Consider the following 16059-nt stretch of genomic DNA (forward strand, 5'->3'; position numbering starts at 1 on the left):
CGCACAGTGACGCTCATGAAGCGCTACCATCCATGTGTTTGACCTCGTTGCCTGCAAGCCAGCGCTCGAGAAACAGTAACACATCAGGATGGAAGCTGTGCCTCCTGCGATGTCGCGCAGCGCAGCCGTCGTTCCCGGGCAACCCATATGCGCTAGATTAAGAACGCAGACGATTCTGGCGACCAATTTGCAGGGCGAATATAATCAAAAATGGGACTCCTCTAGAAGTACGGAAAGTAAAGAGGTGGAGTTTAGAAACGAGGTTCCATGTTCCAGGTTGTATTGTGAGGACGATTGCGCAGGGGCACGGCAATCGAATTCAAGAAAATCCGCTAGTATGGTACGCATTTATCCTGACTATTTGTTTCGTGAGCGCAATTTTGCATTCCCATGCGTCGTTCCGAGATAGTTACTTGAGCGTTGTCGTTGTCGCACTGCAACCACTCTGTCATCCGGCGACATCAAACCGGTGCTTGCTCTCGTTATCGCATTGTAGCCATCTAGGGTTTATTTCGACCTATAGCCTGATACTGACTGCTGCAGTCACTTCGGACCGCATCCGCATGTTCAACGACTCCCCTTAAAATCGCTTTCCTGATGCTGGACATCATTCTCCGAACATCCCACCCGGCAGGTTACGGTAGTCCACCACCATCTTATACAGATGCCATCGCAGACCTTCCTCCTGAATACTCTGCGCTTCCTCCCCTGGCCGAGGCGAGAGACTTGGCGCAGGATGGAGCAGCGCCTGCTAAACACGCGGAAACAAACCGAAGAAAGGAATCGGATCTCATCCAGAAACCTACTCCTGATATTTCCAAAAACTTCGAAACCCCATCCGGTGTGCGCGAGCGCAAGAAGAAAAAGCCAGCTGCAAAAAAGCCGGCGCAGAGTAATAAAGGAGGTTCCGACAATGGCGGAGAGAAGAAGGGAGGCGAAAATACACAGGACGCTGGAGATTCTGCGCACGGTGGCGATGGTGCTACGGGTGGTAACGACGGTAATGGCGAAGGCGGAGGTGGTGATGGTGATGGTGGTGGCGGCGATGATGGGTGGGGAGGCTGGAATGTAGGTAGTAGTAAGAAAAAGAACAAGAAGAAGCAGAAAGAGGAGGAAGAGGAACGGAAGAGGAAGGAAGAAGAAGAAAGGGCCGCAAAGGAGGAGGAAGAGAGGAGGAAAGAGGAAGAAACTGCCACTACCACTGGCACCAGCGACAATCTCAGCTGGGCTGATGACATTGCTGAGGCAAATGCTGACGATCCATGGGCCAGTACTACAACTATCAAAAAAAGGGATGAGAAAGGAAAGGTAAGGCGTAGTTTTTTTTTTCAGGAATGGACTTCATTAACCGTTGACAGGCGGCCGAACCTGCCCCTGTTGCAGAACCTCCCCCTGATTCATTTTATGATATCAGCTTAACTGACAACACACCTCAGCTGGACTTGAATTTAGATGCCCCTCCGAAAACTACGGGAGTCGGGTTCGGCCTGTGGGGTAACCATTGGAGTACTGGCATTGGTGCTAGTGTCGGTTGGGGTTTCGCCTCTCTCGGTGCCGATAACGGGGCAAAAGATACGAAGGACGACAGGGACGAAAATCCCTGGGCAGTTAGTGGCAGTAAGAAGAACAAGACGGAGACAAGCGCATTCGATGTAGGTTTCGGAAAGCCCGGAAATGCTGACAATGACGGTGATGACAAGGCTGCCCCTGAGGAGAAGAAACAAGAGGAAGAAGACTGGAGCTTCCCAATACTTGGAAAGAAAGACAAGAAGAAGAAAAAGGGAGTTTTTGAAGAGCCGTCTAAGGAGCCTGAGGCCGCGAAAAGCAAGGAGACAGAACCTGTCGACGACGGGTGGGACGCGTGGGGTACGAAAAAGGACAAGAAGAAAGGGAAGGGAAGACTCCACGAAACCGCTAAAGAGCCAGATCCGCCGGCTCCGGAGCCGGAACCTACAGCAGATGACGCTTTGGCAGCATGGAGTAAGAAAGACAAGAAGAAAGGGAAGACTGCTGAAGAGCCGGTAAAAGAACCTGAACAACCACCTACAGAACCCGAGCCTGAGCCTGCTGCGACTAATGACATCTGGGCGTCGATGTCGTCAAAGAAGGATAAGAAGAAGAAAAAGGCTAAGGGCGTCGTCGAGGAGGTCATCAAAGAACCGGAGCCTGAGCCCGAGCCGCAGCCAGAGCCTGTGCCTGCTCCTGCAGCAAAGGCTGAAGAGGACGACGGGGGCTGGGGCTCCTGGACGGCTACCTCGAAGAAAGATAAGAAGAAGAAAGGCAAAGACGCTGTTCCCGATCCTCCACCTACTGAGCCCGAACCCCAGCCGCCGCCAGAGGCTGCGCCTGCTTCTGAAGATAAAGCTGAAGAGAAAAATGGAGACTGGGATGCCTGGGCAACAACGTCGAAGAAAGACAAGAAAAAGAAAGGCAAAAACACCGTTTCGGAACCCCCTCCGCCTGCCGAGCCTGAGCCTGAGCCTGAATCTGAGCCGCAGCCAGATCCTGCGCCTGCTCGTGGAGAAAAAGTCAAGGAGGGAGAGGACAATGGGAGCTGGGGCGCCTGGGCGGCTGCATTATTGAAGAAAGACAAGAAGAAGGAAGACAAAAACGCAATTCCTGAACTTCCTCCACCTGCTGAACCCGAACCCGAGCCCGAGCCCGGACCTGAACCCGGGCCAGCAGTTCTGGAACCGGATCCCATAATTGAATGGGCTACTCCGGCGGTGGAGAAGAAGAAGAAAGGCAAAAAGGTGGAAGAGGAACCGCCTAAGGTTGAAGAACCTCCAGTCGCTGAGCCTGAACATATTGTTGATAATGCGTGGGGCGCTTCTCTCTCCAAAAAGGACAAGAAAAAGGCGAAGAAAGGTCTCCTGAAGATTGAAGAACCACCACCGCCGCCGCCGCCCAAGATTGAGGAACCCCCAGCGCCTGAACCTGAACCTGTTATCGATAATGTGTGGGGTGCTTCGCTCTCCAAAAAGGACAAGAAGAAGGCAAAGAAGGGTCTTCTGAAGACTGAAGAAGAGCCACCACCACCCCCTCCTCCTAAGATTGAAGAGGAACCTCCAGCTCCGGAACCTGAACCTGCCATTGAGAATGTATGGGATGCTTCGCTCTCCAAGAAAGACAAGAAAAAAGCAAAGAAGGGTCTTCTGAAGGTCGAAGAAGAACCGCCTGCCTCACAACAAACTGTAGAGGAGACTAAGGTTGATGATCCCCGGGCTTCCTTTGACTTGTCGAAAGACGCACGGGAAAAGGAGAAGGTCACAGAGGCTGCCGCTGATGAGGACTGGGGCTGGGGTACATCCACGAAAAAGAAGGATAAGAAAAAGAAGGGCGCACTTAGTAAAGATCCTACCCCAGTACCGGAACCCCCAGCCGCAGCCGAGACTGTTCCAGGAGCTTTCTCTGATGACTGGTGGGATAGCTCGGGCACAGGTAATAAGCAAAAAGACAAAAATGCTAAGGGCACAGGTGTGGAGGAGCCACCGCCTGCTGAGCCTGAACCAGAACCAGCCCCAGAGCCAGAGCCGGATACAGCCCAAGGATCAGAGCGAACCCCTGAGAAAAAGGAATCCGACGAAGAGGGTTGGGGGCTTTGGGGATTTTTCAAGAAGAAAGTTTCCACTGTCACTTCAGCAGTTGAAGAGACAGCACCTCCAGAGCCTGAACCTGCGCCAGCACCAGCACCCGACCCTGAGCCCGAGCCCGAGCCTCAGCCAGAGCCCAATGATGAGCCTGTTGCAGTACCAGAACAACCCAAACATGATCCTCTCTTTGATAACTGGCCCGCTCTTTCAGGCAAAGAAAAGAAGAGACGGCAGGCAGAGGCAAAGAGGCGAGGCATTCCCATACCTAGTAAGGACGAGTTGGATAGAATCACTCCTGCTCCCAAGCCGTCAGCAGAACCCGAACCGCAGCCACAAGCCGAAACCGAACCCGAACCTAAACCTGAGCCTGAGCCCACACCTGCTGCAGCACCTGAGAGACCCAAGCATGATCCTCTCTTTGACAACTGGCCCAATCTCTCATTCAAAGAGAGAGTTAAAAGAATAGAAGAGGCAAAGAAAAAGGGTATCCCCATACCTAGTAAGGATGAGCTGGCTAAAATCCCTGCTGCTAAGCCTGATCCAGTGCCCGCTGCATTGCCTGAGCCGGCGCCTGCTGCAGTGGCTGAGAAACCGAAGCACCACCCTCTCTTTGACAATTGGCCTAGTCTCTCCTTAGCAGAAAGACTGAAGCGAAGGGAGGAGGCCAAAAAGAAGGGCATCCCTATACCTACTAAAGATGAGCTGGCTAAGATCCCTTCTACTCCCGAGCCATCAGCAGAACCTGAACCTGAGCCTGAGCCAGCGCCTGCTGCAGTGCCCGATGAGCCTAGACATGGCCCTCTTTTTGATAACTGGCCTCTTCTTTCACCAGAAGAAAGGAAGCAGCGGAAAAAAGAAGCCAAAAAGAGAGGTATTCCAATACCGAGTAAGGATGAGCTGGCTAAGATTCCTGCTCCTGAAGTGTTGGATCCTGAGCCACAGCCACAGACCGAACTTGAACCTGAGCTGCAGCCAGAGCCTGCACCTGCTGCTGAAGAAAATGTAGAAGAAGAACAGGATAATGGGGGCTGGAGCATCTGGGGTACTACATTGAAGAAAAACAAGAAGAAAAGCAAAAATACTGTTCCTATTCCTGAACCCCTCCATCTGCTGAACTCGAGCCAGAGCCAGAGCCAGATCCTGCACCTGCTGCAGAGCCTGAGGAGCCGAGACATCATCCCCTCTTTGATAACTGGCCTAATCTCTCAGCAGAGGAAAGGAAGCTGCGGAGAAAAGAAGCCAAGAAGAGAGGCATACCTATACCTAGTAAGGAAGAACTGGCCAAGATTCCTCCTGCTTTGGAACCGCCAGAGCCGGAGCCAGAACCACAGCCTCAAGCCGAGCCTGAACTTGAACCACAGCCTGGCTCTATGTCTGCTGCTGCAGAGCCTGAAGAGCTGAGGCATGACCCCCTCTTTGACAACTGGCCTAATCTGTCACCCGAAGAACAGAAGAAACGCAAGAAGGAAGCTAGAAAGAGGGGCATACCTATACCTAGTAAGGACGAGCTAGATAGGATTCCTCCCATTCCAGAGCTGCCAGAACCAGAGCCAGAACCGCAGCCTCAAGCTGAACCTGAACCTGAGCTGCAGCCTGCGCCTGCGCCTGCTCCTGAAGAGCAGGTTGAAGGGAACAATGTGGGCTGGAGTTCCTGGGTGACTGCATTGACGAAAGGCAAAAGTACTGTTCATGAACCACCTCCATCGGCTGAACACGAACCTGAACCGGAACATGAACCTGAGCCCGAATTCGAGCCCGCACCTGATCTCGCACCTGCTGCAGAGCCTGAGCCGAGGCATGATCCCCTCTTCGACAATTGGCCTAAATTGTCATCGGAGGAAAAGAAGAAACGCAAAAAAGAGGCCAAAAAGAGGGGCATACCTATACCTAGCAAGGATGAGCTTGCCATGATTCCTCCTGTCCCGGAACCCTCAGAACCAGAACTGCAGCCACAAGCTGAACCAGAACCTGAGCCTGAGCCTGCTGCAGTGCCCAAGCATCATCCCCTCTTTGACAACTGGCTCAATCTCTCAGGCAAAGAGAGGAAGAAACGACTAGCAGAAGCAAAGAGGCGAGGCATCCCTATACCTACCAAGGAGGAACTGGATAAAATCCATCTTGCACCTAAGCCAGCAGAAGAGCCAGAACCTGCACCGGAGCCGGAGCCGGAACCGCAGCTGCGAGCAGAACCCGAACCTCAGCCCCAAAAAGAGCCTGAGCCCGAACCCGTGGCCGACGAGCATAAGCACAACCTCTTTGTTAATTGGCCCAATCTTTCAAGCAAAGAAAAGAAGAGACGACTGGCAGAGGCAAAGAAGAGAGGCATTCCTATACCAAGTAAGGATGAGCTGGCTAAGATTCCTTCTGTACTTGAACAGCCAGCAGAGCCTGTTCCAGAGCCCACTCCAGAACCTGCTGCGGAACCAGTTGTGGAAACTACTACAGATCCTCTTCCTGACGAACAAGCCGAGGACGATGGATGGGGTTTCGGATGGGGTTTCTGGGGAAGCAACAAGAGGAAAAAGGAAAAGAGTGTGGAAGAACCTCCCCCACTTGCACTTAGCCCCCCAGCTCAAGACCTTGCACCGGAGCCAGAGCAAGTACCTGCGCTTGACAGCATGGTTGAGGATGACACGTGGGGTGCGGCCACTCCAAAGACTGCAAAGGGAACCAAGAAGAGCTCTCTGTCGAAATCATCGAAGTCGGAAGATAGTAAGCTACCCAAGACAAAGAGGAAAGATTCGGAGGAAACATCGAAGCCGGAGCTGGTTGTAGAGGAAGCTCCAGCAAAGACAGCTGCAAGCCTTTGGGAAACCTTTGGCACTCCGACAGCGGCCAAGTCGAAACTGACGAAGCAGAAGTTAGGGGAGAAGCCCAGGGAGCCAGAACCGGAGCCGGAGCCGGAGCCCAGGCCGGCGGGTGATCTTCTGGACGGTACTGACGAAGTGCCCAAGAAAGGCACCAAAACCAAGGGGAAGGCCAGCAAACCGACCAGCAAGGCCAGCGACAAGAAGAAGTCGGACGCAGTGGATGACTTCGTTGGCGACGCTGGAGATGCTGTGAAGGGCGCAGAAGCGCCGGCCGCGCCTGAGGCAGACGAACCAGCCGCGTCAGCCGCGCCGCCAGCTAAGACAGGCGCGGCATCCAAGAGCAAGACAACTGGCAGGCTCTCGGTGGTGGAACACGTCAAGGCTCTCGAACAAGAGAGGCAGAAAGCGAGAGAGAAGGAAAAGGAGCCCGCTGGGCCTGTTCCTCTCGCTGCGGAGCCAGCTGTCGAGCGGCTGCAGGAGCCCGCCCCACCCAAAAAGGTAACCAGCGCATCTAAATCCAAGTCATCCAACAAAGACAGGAAGACCATTGTTGCGCCTCCATCACCTGTGCCGGCTCACTTGAAGAAGCACTCACGAGACTCTGTTCCTGGGAGCTTCCCTGAGCCTGAGAACGACGACAACTACTTCAGCGCTCCAGAACCAGCACCAGTCCAGGAACCGGCGTTTGAGAAGCCTTCAAAGAAAGAGAAAAAGGTCCCTATCTCCAAGCAAGTGCTTCCTGTCTACAAAAAAGAGTATCCTGTCCTCAAACACAAGCCAAAGCGCCGAGTTGTCATGGAAGATCCTCCGCCTGCTCCTGATCCGCTACCGGCAGAGCCTGAGCCTGAGCCTGAACCTAAGCCAGAGTTCGAGCTTGACACTCATGGCGATGCTGGTGGCAATGCTCATACCGATGCTATTGACGACACTCATGGTGATGCCAATGGCGATACTCATTGCGATGTTAATGGCGATATTCATGGCGATGCCAATGGCGATACTAATGCCGATGCTGGTGCTGACGCTGATGCAGATGCCGGCGCTCCTCCCACGCCGCCCCCCGAGCCGACTTCTACTAAGCCGGTTACAAAGGAGCGCAGAAAACTAGAACGCACGACAGGCGGCTACTGGGATGCTGCGTCTCCTAAGAAAACGGTCAAGAGAGAGACCAGGCCGGAAGAGGATACCGATGTCTTAAGGGAGCGCTCTCCTGCTGTGACAAGGTCGAAATCTGCCGCCACCAAGCGTCCAAAACCCAGAGACCTAGAGGATGAACTGGAGAATTCTTCTACCTCGGGCAGGGAGAAGCGGGCAGAGGCCAGGCACTCTCGACAGAATAGCCGGGCCAAGGGTTTCTCCACTTTCATCTTAGGCGGTCCTCCAAGAACGAAGTCGTTTCGGCGAAACGGTCACGTTTCAAGACCGACTTCTAGGCGGCAATCTATGGGTATCGATGACTCTGGAATGTACTCACCGCCGCCCGATGACAGGCCTGAAATATCCGACAAAGCGGCCAAGTTGATGGGCATTGATTCCAGGGCGAAGAGAGAAAGCACAAGCACAAGGAAAGAAAGGTCTTCTGGTAAGTATACGGTTCTATCGATCTTTGTGTTTGGCTCTCGATCTAATTCACCGTTACCAGCAGCTCCTGATCGGTACCCCATTGACGATGATGACGTAGTCATGGTAAATGATCATGACGATGCCGATGGACTGCCGCCCAGGGAACCGCACAAGTCGTCGAAACATTCACGGAGGAGAAGGAGAGAGGTAAGCGAGAGAGCCTCTAGTTTTGAAAGCTCGGCTTTGTCGCGCGGTCACAAGCCCGCGGGCACTATGAGCAATGCTAACGTGACGTTGAAACAGTCAAGAGCCAAGCCTGACGACCTCCAAGATGATATCGCCATGGTCGACGCAGATCAATTACCCCACGGTCCAGAGGTGTTCTCAGGGCAGGATGACCTCGCTTTCGTTGAACCTCCTCCGAAAGAGCGACGTGTCAGAAGGTCAACCACTACACCCAAGAAATCAGAAGGAGGTGGTTTGCTGGGACTCTTTGGATCTCTTCGAAGGTCAACAAAAGCGGAGCCACCGGAACGTCGCCGATCTCGCTCCTATCGCGATGAAGAGGCCAGACATATGACAGACGCAGAGAGAGAAGCTCGACGCGCGAGACGTGAGGAGCGGAGAAGACGGTCGATGAGAGCTGAGACTGATGTCGAGGGCTTCGCAACTGACGCAGATCCTGCCGGTGAAGCCTGTACGGAGCGAGAAGATGCAGAAGCCAGAAGAGCAGAACGTCGAGCAAAACGTTCTTCACGGCATGCTGCTGCTGCTCAGATGGGGGTTGACGCTGAACTTCGAGAAGCTGAAGAAAGGAGAGCTAGACGAAGAGAAGCCCATGAAAAGCGCGCTCGAGAAGAAGAGGAAGAAAGAGAAGAAAGACGACGGGAAGAGAAGAGGGCTCGTAGAGCCGCCAGAGAGGAGCGCCGTGCGAAAGAAGAACAGGAAGCCAGGGAGGCAGAAGCTAGAGAGGCGGAAGCTCTAGCCGAGGCCAAAGCCGCTGAACGGCGTGAGCGAAGGAGAACTAAAGAAACTGAAGAGATAAACGGCAATTCTAGGCATGCTTCTAGATATCGTCGACACCGCTCGTCTGCTGCTGAACCGATCGGAGACGGGTATCCTCCTGATGAGTATGCCGGAGAGCGTGAGAGACGACACCACCGTTCATACCATTCCGGTGAGGAAGGTGGCAGGTCGAGACGTCGGAAGTCAGTTGCCGCAGATCCAGACTTCCTCCCTGTCATGAGCGGTGGCAGAGACAAAACCTCATCATGGGTTAATTCGCAAGCAACAGATCCCCCCGAACCCCCACCAATTGTACCTACCGTCGTCGATGCCCCGCCTGGTGCAGAAAACACCCACTCGCTATCCTCAGATGAGGAAGCAAGACGACGTATGCGTCGACTGGCGCACAAGCGCGCAAAGTATCCCGGTCTTCCTGACGAAGAGATTGATGAGATCCGGGCCAGGCGGCGAGAAGCGCGAAGAGCTGAGCGCGCAGCTATCAAGAGCAGCTCTGGAAGCGGCGACTGCGAACGGGAGCGTAACAGCAGAGCGTACGATGACCACCGCGCTCAGCCAACTGGGTTGAAGCGGATGAGCTGGTTCAAGAAGCTCACCAGCCGATGATGGACCTGCGTTTAACAGGTTCTAGCCTTTCAGATGCGACAGATCCTGTTTACCATATTTTTTGAGTTCGGTGTTTCTTACGAAATTTGATGATCTGGTTCAAGGGACCCTCAATGGTGAAAATGACCGTGATTTGGAATCGTTCTCATGACTGACATGATGAAATGACAGTATCTCTCCATTGTATGTATTCTCTTGATTGGTGATTTTCCTTCCCAAATGTCTTACAACATTTGGTTTTGCATGGTTATGATTTGACGATTCTGGAATATCCTTGATATGCCACGCGAGAACAGGCTATCAGTTCCAACGACTTTCCACTTGCTGACTTGCCACCAATAACCGCATTCTGCATTATGAATTTACGATTGCTGTTTTTGGCCATATTCTGCTTCCGGGTGATTCGCTGTCTTGCATTTCTCATTTGCTCAATTCCTGAATTGAAGCTTCTAGCTTGTCTTTTATGTTACTTAACAGTTCAACATCCGTTCGACCCATTGCTTACAATCTGTATCCTGGATATAGGTTGCAACATGGAACGGTACGGTCGGAATGGCGTTTTTCGAGGGCACTGTTCTAGTACGCGTGAGAAAGGTTGTACCGTGTACGGTCACTGATGATAATATCAATTTACGAAATGTATCTACTTTAATTGTGTTTCTTTGTGTTGAGGGTGTAGAATTATCTTTGACGCAGTAACCTACCAGATACCTGAAGCGTATTCCGAGACCCTAACCTCCTGTCCCATCACATTGTTATGTATTACCCAGCGCAAAGGAACCGACATGTTGAAGCAGCGAAAACTCCATGTATGATGTCAACCATTGCAAGGAAACCTTTCCAACATTTTAGAACGATGACCCAGAGATCCCTCTTTTCACGCCCAAGCCGACGACAAATCAGATCAAAAAATTGATACAGAGACAGTAGAGTCCCAACCTTATCAAACAATAGCAAAGGGATATTGACATAACCAAGAACTCCGGTCTTTCCTCCCGGGAAGTGTATCAATCAACCCAACTCCAGACGTCGTATCACGTCTATCACGCCGTGATAGATAAATAAAAAAGAAAAAGGGAACAATAATCTATATCACTGCCTCTTTCTCCTCCCCTTTCACGCCAAGTTCGGCCCTCGACCGATTCTTGCGCCGGTTCTCCAGATAGAACCGGCCACCCTCGTAGGCGCCCAGGTACAGACCGAGTCCGATGGCCGTCCAGCCGGCGCGGAGTGCGCCGCCGCTGAAGAGACCCTTGATACCTTCCCTGTAGTAGATGTCCCTGCCGACGGCCCAGGCTCCTGGTTTTCTTGCATCTCTCTTAACCGTGGAGGGTGATGGTTTCTGCTGCTGCTGCTGTTGTTTCTGCTGCTGCTGCGGGCTGCCCTCCCCAGCGGAGAGCATAATCCTCGTCTTGACGACGTCTATCGGGGTCGTGACCACCGCAGCCACGCTGCCAGCCATACCAGCCGCTACGGCCGTAATTCCAGCCCGTTCGACCAACTGATCCGCATCCGACGAACCGCTCTGTTCCTGCTGATTCACACTTGCCCCCGCAGCAGCCGCAGCCCTGGCCTTATACTCCCTCCTCCAATCGATCATATGCCCCCTTAGATACTCAAAGATGGGGAAATGGATCCCCGTGAAGGGCAGGTTCCGCGCCACCAGCGCCGTATACCCGCTCCACAGCCTGGTTGGATGGCGACGGAACTGCGACAGCACACTTAACGTCGCGCTTTGTCCTCGTGTCCCGGGGGACCGGGCCGTGATCATCTGAGCGTTCTGCTTCAGGACTTCTGCGGGCGTGAGGATGAAGCAGGAGACGGATTCGGCGATGGAGGAGGCGATGCCGTGGATTACGGGTGTGGGGAGGGGGTGGGTGAATGGGAGGAGGTTCTTTTCTGGGGTTGGGGAGGAGGTGGAGGAGGTTGTGAGGACGTGTTTGATGGCTTCGTAGGTGGTGAAGAATGCGCCGGCTGTCGGTTTGGTACAGGTTAATTGTTAGCATATATATTCTTTCTAGTGAAATAGTAGTTAATTGGGACGGTGGTGTCCAACGACGATGACAGACGGATAGGCAGAGAGACGACAGCAGCAATTGCCTCGTCTCAGCACCCATCACAGGACAACCACCCTAAATATGGAAATAAATAAGAAAAGGGGACAAAACTCACAAGACGGTATCGTCGCAAATATCACGCTCCAAACCCCCTGATACAGGCCGCGGAAGAGGACACCGCGCCTCACGGCCCCCGTGGCCGGGTCCTTGTACAGCCTCGCATAATGCGGCGACTGGATCCGGGTCTTGAGCGTGTCGAGCGGGTAGACGAGAAGATCGACCGTGACTGCTGCGAAGGCTCCGGCCTGTGGATTTGAATTGGGATCAATTGTTAGTGATTTGCCTAGCTCTTTGTCTGCGCTCCTCCAGCGGGGGAGCCAGCTTATCGTTATCGCCGTGGGGGCAGGAGAGCTGCGAGAGCGACGATGGAAGGGAAACGCGGACTTACAAACAGGATATCAGTGTTGGTGTTATACATGGGAGATATAGTATAATCGATAATAATGAACGCTATTCTTGTTGTAGAGTCGAGAAGTTGAGAAAGAAGAGGGACGATGAGCAGCAGCGGGAGGCGCTGATCTTATCTGATCTTCTCCCATCTGATAAAGGACGTCATGACTTCGCTGTCCGCGGCCGATGCTCGGAAGCCTCGGATGCGTCACATGATGCCTCATGCCCTGTCTTGCTTACTCAGCCTTAGGGCTTGTGATGTCACGCCGCAGCGTGGCCGAGTCTGGACCGATCGGTCTCGGTATGCGAGTTATCAGAGCAAGTTGCTTATGCTACTAGACGTCGCCACAAACAGAACAGTACAGTATACCAAGACAAGAGAATATGCAATGGATATATCCTTTTTATGAGTCGTATCCCGTAACTCTATTCGTCACTGGAATATAAGAAAACAGGAGAATGGCCATCTACATATTAACAGCCAGATAGACACATGTTCCCTCCCTACGCCGTAACGGTCATGCAATCAGTAGCCCACAAAATTTCCCCAGTTGTTCGAGAGAGACAAACAGAAATAGCGCGAGCGAGAGGCGCGCGCAACATCCACCATTGTTTTTTCTTCATGTATTTATTTATTTGGTAGTCTCGCCAGGCAGCAGGTTGCCCTTGACCGCAAACATCTTGCCCGTCGTCGAGGCCACGAAACCGTCGATCTGGCGCGAGTACTGCTCCACCTGTCTGCTGTTCAGCATGCTCTCCAGCCGGCTGGGTTCCTGGGGCAGCTTGAACAGGCGCTGCCACTCGTCCTCGGGCAGCAGGGGCTGCTTGAGCGCGGCACGGCTCATGTTCTCGGCCTTGCGCTTGGCCTGCCACTGGGCGATCTTGTTCTGCTCTCGGGCCAGCGCACGCTGGTAGTACTGGAAGTTGTTGTTCTCGGTGTGGTGTGTCTCGATGGCGTCGAGGAGAAGGTCGCAGTTCTTCTCCAGGAAGGGGTCGATGCTCAGGGACAGGTTGTCGAAGTTGGGAGCGAGGGGGGTAGATTTGGTGATCGGGCTGGTCTTCAGCGCAGAGAGAGAGGGAGGGAAGTCCAGTGGGCCCGAGGGAGGGTTGGCGGGAAGCTGGTGGAGGAAGGAGTTCAAAAGGTGGGAGTTGTGAATCGTCACTGGAAGCTCGACGAAGATATCCTGGTATCTAAGGTTCGACTTTTGGAGCCTAGAGAAGAACATGTCAGAATATCCTTCACATGCTGTGCAGGCTGGAAAATCAAGGGAAAAACATACTGCTCCGCGGTAAACTTGTTCTCCTTGAACGCCGCCATAAACTGAGGCGACAGGCGGAAGGCGCGCAGGCTCAGGCTGCCCTGGGCGCTGCGGCTAACGTCGTGAACGAGAGCGACCGTGCGCTCGTAGTTCTCCTTCTGGTAGAAGTACTGGTTCTCGATGACGTTCAGGTTGACGAAGTTGCCCATGTTCGCGCTGGTGTACCACCCGACGTTGTTCGCGTCGATGTTCACTTCCCGCAGCATCCTGATCATCTCCGCCTGGTAGGCCACGTTCGCCTTCGCGCGAGGAGCGGCCGCCGCGGGGTTGGGCGTGGCGCTGTCGAAATGCGAGTCCGGGGGCATCTCAACAACGGGGAACGGGAAGGAGTTGGTGACCTCCAGAGTTCCCCCAACGTCCATACCAACTATAGAACCGGTCGCCGTGGTGGGGAAGGCCTGGGAGCAGTGCTTGATGATCTTCATGACCACCTGTACGTCGCGCATCAGTAATCCTGCCGATTCGGGGGGGAAATGGAGGATATCGTACCAGGGCGTCGACCTGGACGGCCGTGAGGGGTACTTCTTTCCTGCCAGACATTAGCTGATATTCCAGAGACTCGGGAAGACAGTACATACTCCGCCATGTTGGATTCTGCAGCCCAGGTAGCGCTGGATGGCGACGATGGACGAGATGCTGAGTCTTTGTCGCTCTTGTCGCTGCCACCGGTTTGTGTGGGCATCTTGCTCAATTTCCCAGCGGCTAATTCCATAAATGGTTTAGCGTGCCAAGATATCAGCCAGATCGGCCGTGTGGCGGTGGTCGACGAGATCAACAGACGTTGCTCAGTTGAGGATGTAAGAAGATGCACGGAGAAGTAGTAAGAATTATACATTTATGCTCTCCAGAATCCTGGCTTGGCGGTGTTGTGCCCTCTCACGCGTTTGTGGTGCAGAGTGAGGTCTTTGTCTCGCAGCAGCTTGGAGCGGACCCCTCCCGCAGACAGCACGGTACGTGCCGCATAGGGTTCTGTGCTTACAAAGTACTATATTCTTCACTTAGTTATCGTTCCTGCTGAAGCTTTTATTCAGTAATTCCCTGCTTATTTATTTAAGAATACGGCAGATCACTTTTATTTGCACATACACCAAGCTTCCAGATACCCCATTTGCATGGTCCTGAGTGACTGCAAAACCAAGACAACCAATCTATGAACGGTGGAATTTCCAGCAACTCTGATTCCCGAGTTTTTGAATAGTCGCTGTGCATATCTAGAAGAAATTGTCATATGTCTTGAAATCACCTGCAGCCAACAACTGAAAAAAGAAATCGGCATATTGCTATCTGAATACCCCTCCAATCACCCACTGTGAAGCCAGACATCTCCCCAGTCTCCAGCGCCAACCCTTGACAAGAAGCCTCCATGGAGCTATCAATATAATCCACATCAGCTATGTCATCACAAGGTACCAAGACGTCTGTCTTGATCTCCGACGACGGCTGGTTCCAAACCACCCATCGCTATGGGGAGCATGATCTCCAGACCGTCACCGTGTGTGCCCGAGTGGACGCTATGAAAGGCTCCCATGAAGGTTATTGGGTGATGTATGTAGTTATCCCAGCTTTGCCTTATCTCAATTTCACTAGATATCATATCATATATATCCCTTACGGACCAGGCTAACTCCTCATCACCAGCTACATCCACGGCGGCGCCTGGCGCGATCCCACCATCACCTCCGCCTCCTTCGACGCAACCCAACCCCTCCTCCGCAGCTCCTCAATTTACACTTCAACAACCCTCCCCCACATCGCCGGCTTCGCCTCCATTGAGTACCGTCTGAGCCCGCATCCCCAGTTCCCCCAGGACAACACCAGCACCACACCCACGCATCTCCGCGCCGCGAAACACCCGGACCACATCCATGACGTGCGGGACGCGCTCGCGCTCCTGCAGAGCCGGTACGGTGGTGTTGGGTGGAAGTGCATCCTCGTCGGCCATTCCTGTGGCGCGACGCTGGCGTTTCAGGCCGTCATGGGTCAAGTCGCCGGCGCGAGGCCTGCGCCTGCGTCTACGAGATTGAGACGGCCCATGGCCGTGGTTGGGGTTGAGGGGATCTATGATTTCAGATTGCTCCGTAACACGTACAGGGATTGTAATGTCTATCATGAGTTCATTGAGGGTGCATTTGGCCCGGATGAGGAGCTCTGGGACGCGGTGTCACCCGCCGCGAAGAAAGGCGCCGACGGGGTGGAAGACGGATGGAGAGAGGGGAGGCTCGCCGTGCTGGCGCATTCGCGGGACGACGAGCTGGTCGATTTTGGGCAGGTGGCTGCGATGAAGGAGGCGCTTGAGCATGGGTGGGCGGAGAAGAAGAAGGGAGCAGGAGAGCAGGCGAAGATTATCGTGCTTGAAGACTTGCGGGGATCGCACGACGAGATCTGGAGTAAGGGCGAGGAGATGGCAAGGGTGATTGCTGTTACGATTGGGGAGCTGAGAAAGATGGAGATGGACTCGTGAGGTCGAGCGCGTCTTGTGATGTTGATATTGATACCCGCTTAACGATTGATTCTATTTACGGCGGAATTGACATGTTTCAACAGATTGTACAGTCAAGTATAGTTCAGATGGAATTATATCCTTCTGAACCACTAGGAAATTGCAAAAAAATTATATATATATATATATATATATATA

The 16059-nt window shown here is 53.3% G+C and overlaps 4 protein-coding genes across 4 annotated transcripts; 2 read left to right on the forward strand and 2 right to left on the reverse strand.

Moving 5' to 3' along the window:
• Positions 1-88: 88 nt before the first annotated feature.
• Positions 89-9595, forward strand: VTN00DRAFT_4386 (uncharacterized protein; the record flags this gene model as incomplete). Its single annotated transcript, XM_069430807.1, has 6 exons — positions 89-340; positions 544-1308; positions 1437-4635; positions 4719-7985; positions 8049-8173; positions 8270-9595. 6 exons carry the CDS (start codon positions 89-91, stop codon positions 9593-9595), a joined length of 8934 nt encoding a protein of 2977 aa, XP_069289906.1.
• A 1087-nt stretch (positions 9596-10682) lies between these two features.
• VTN00DRAFT_4387 (uncharacterized protein) lies at positions 10683-12130 on the reverse strand (the record flags this gene model as incomplete). The annotated part of the gene is made up of 3 exons (XM_069430808.1): positions 10683-11569; positions 11768-11957; positions 12101-12130. The coding sequence occupies 3 exons, from the start codon at positions 12128-12130 to the stop codon at positions 10683-10685; spliced, it is 1107 nt and encodes a 368-aa protein (XP_069289907.1).
• Positions 12131-12734: 604 nt separating this feature from the next.
• VTN00DRAFT_4388 (uncharacterized protein) lies at positions 12735-14103 on the reverse strand (the record flags this gene model as incomplete). Its single annotated transcript, XM_069430809.1, has 4 exons — positions 12735-13314; positions 13383-13852; positions 13911-13950; positions 14000-14103. The coding sequence occupies 4 exons, from the start codon at positions 14101-14103 to the stop codon at positions 12735-12737; spliced, it is 1194 nt and encodes a 397-aa protein (XP_069289908.1).
• Positions 14104-14814: 711 nt separating this feature from the next.
• Positions 14815-15882, forward strand: VTN00DRAFT_4389 (uncharacterized protein; the record flags this gene model as incomplete). Its single annotated transcript, XM_069430810.1, has 2 exons — positions 14815-14966; positions 15060-15882. The coding sequence occupies 2 exons, from the start codon at positions 14815-14817 to the stop codon at positions 15880-15882; spliced, it is 975 nt and encodes a 324-aa protein (XP_069289909.1).
• Between the last annotated feature and the right edge of the window lie 177 nt (positions 15883-16059).

The sequence above is a fragment of the Thermoascus crustaceus genome (assembly GCF_041956765.1).
Source record: "Thermoascus crustaceus strain CBS 181.67 unplaced genomic scaffold VTN00scaffold_2, whole genome shotgun sequence".
Taxonomy (NCBI): domain Eukaryota; kingdom Fungi; phylum Ascomycota; class Eurotiomycetes; order Eurotiales; family Thermoascaceae; genus Thermoascus; species Thermoascus crustaceus.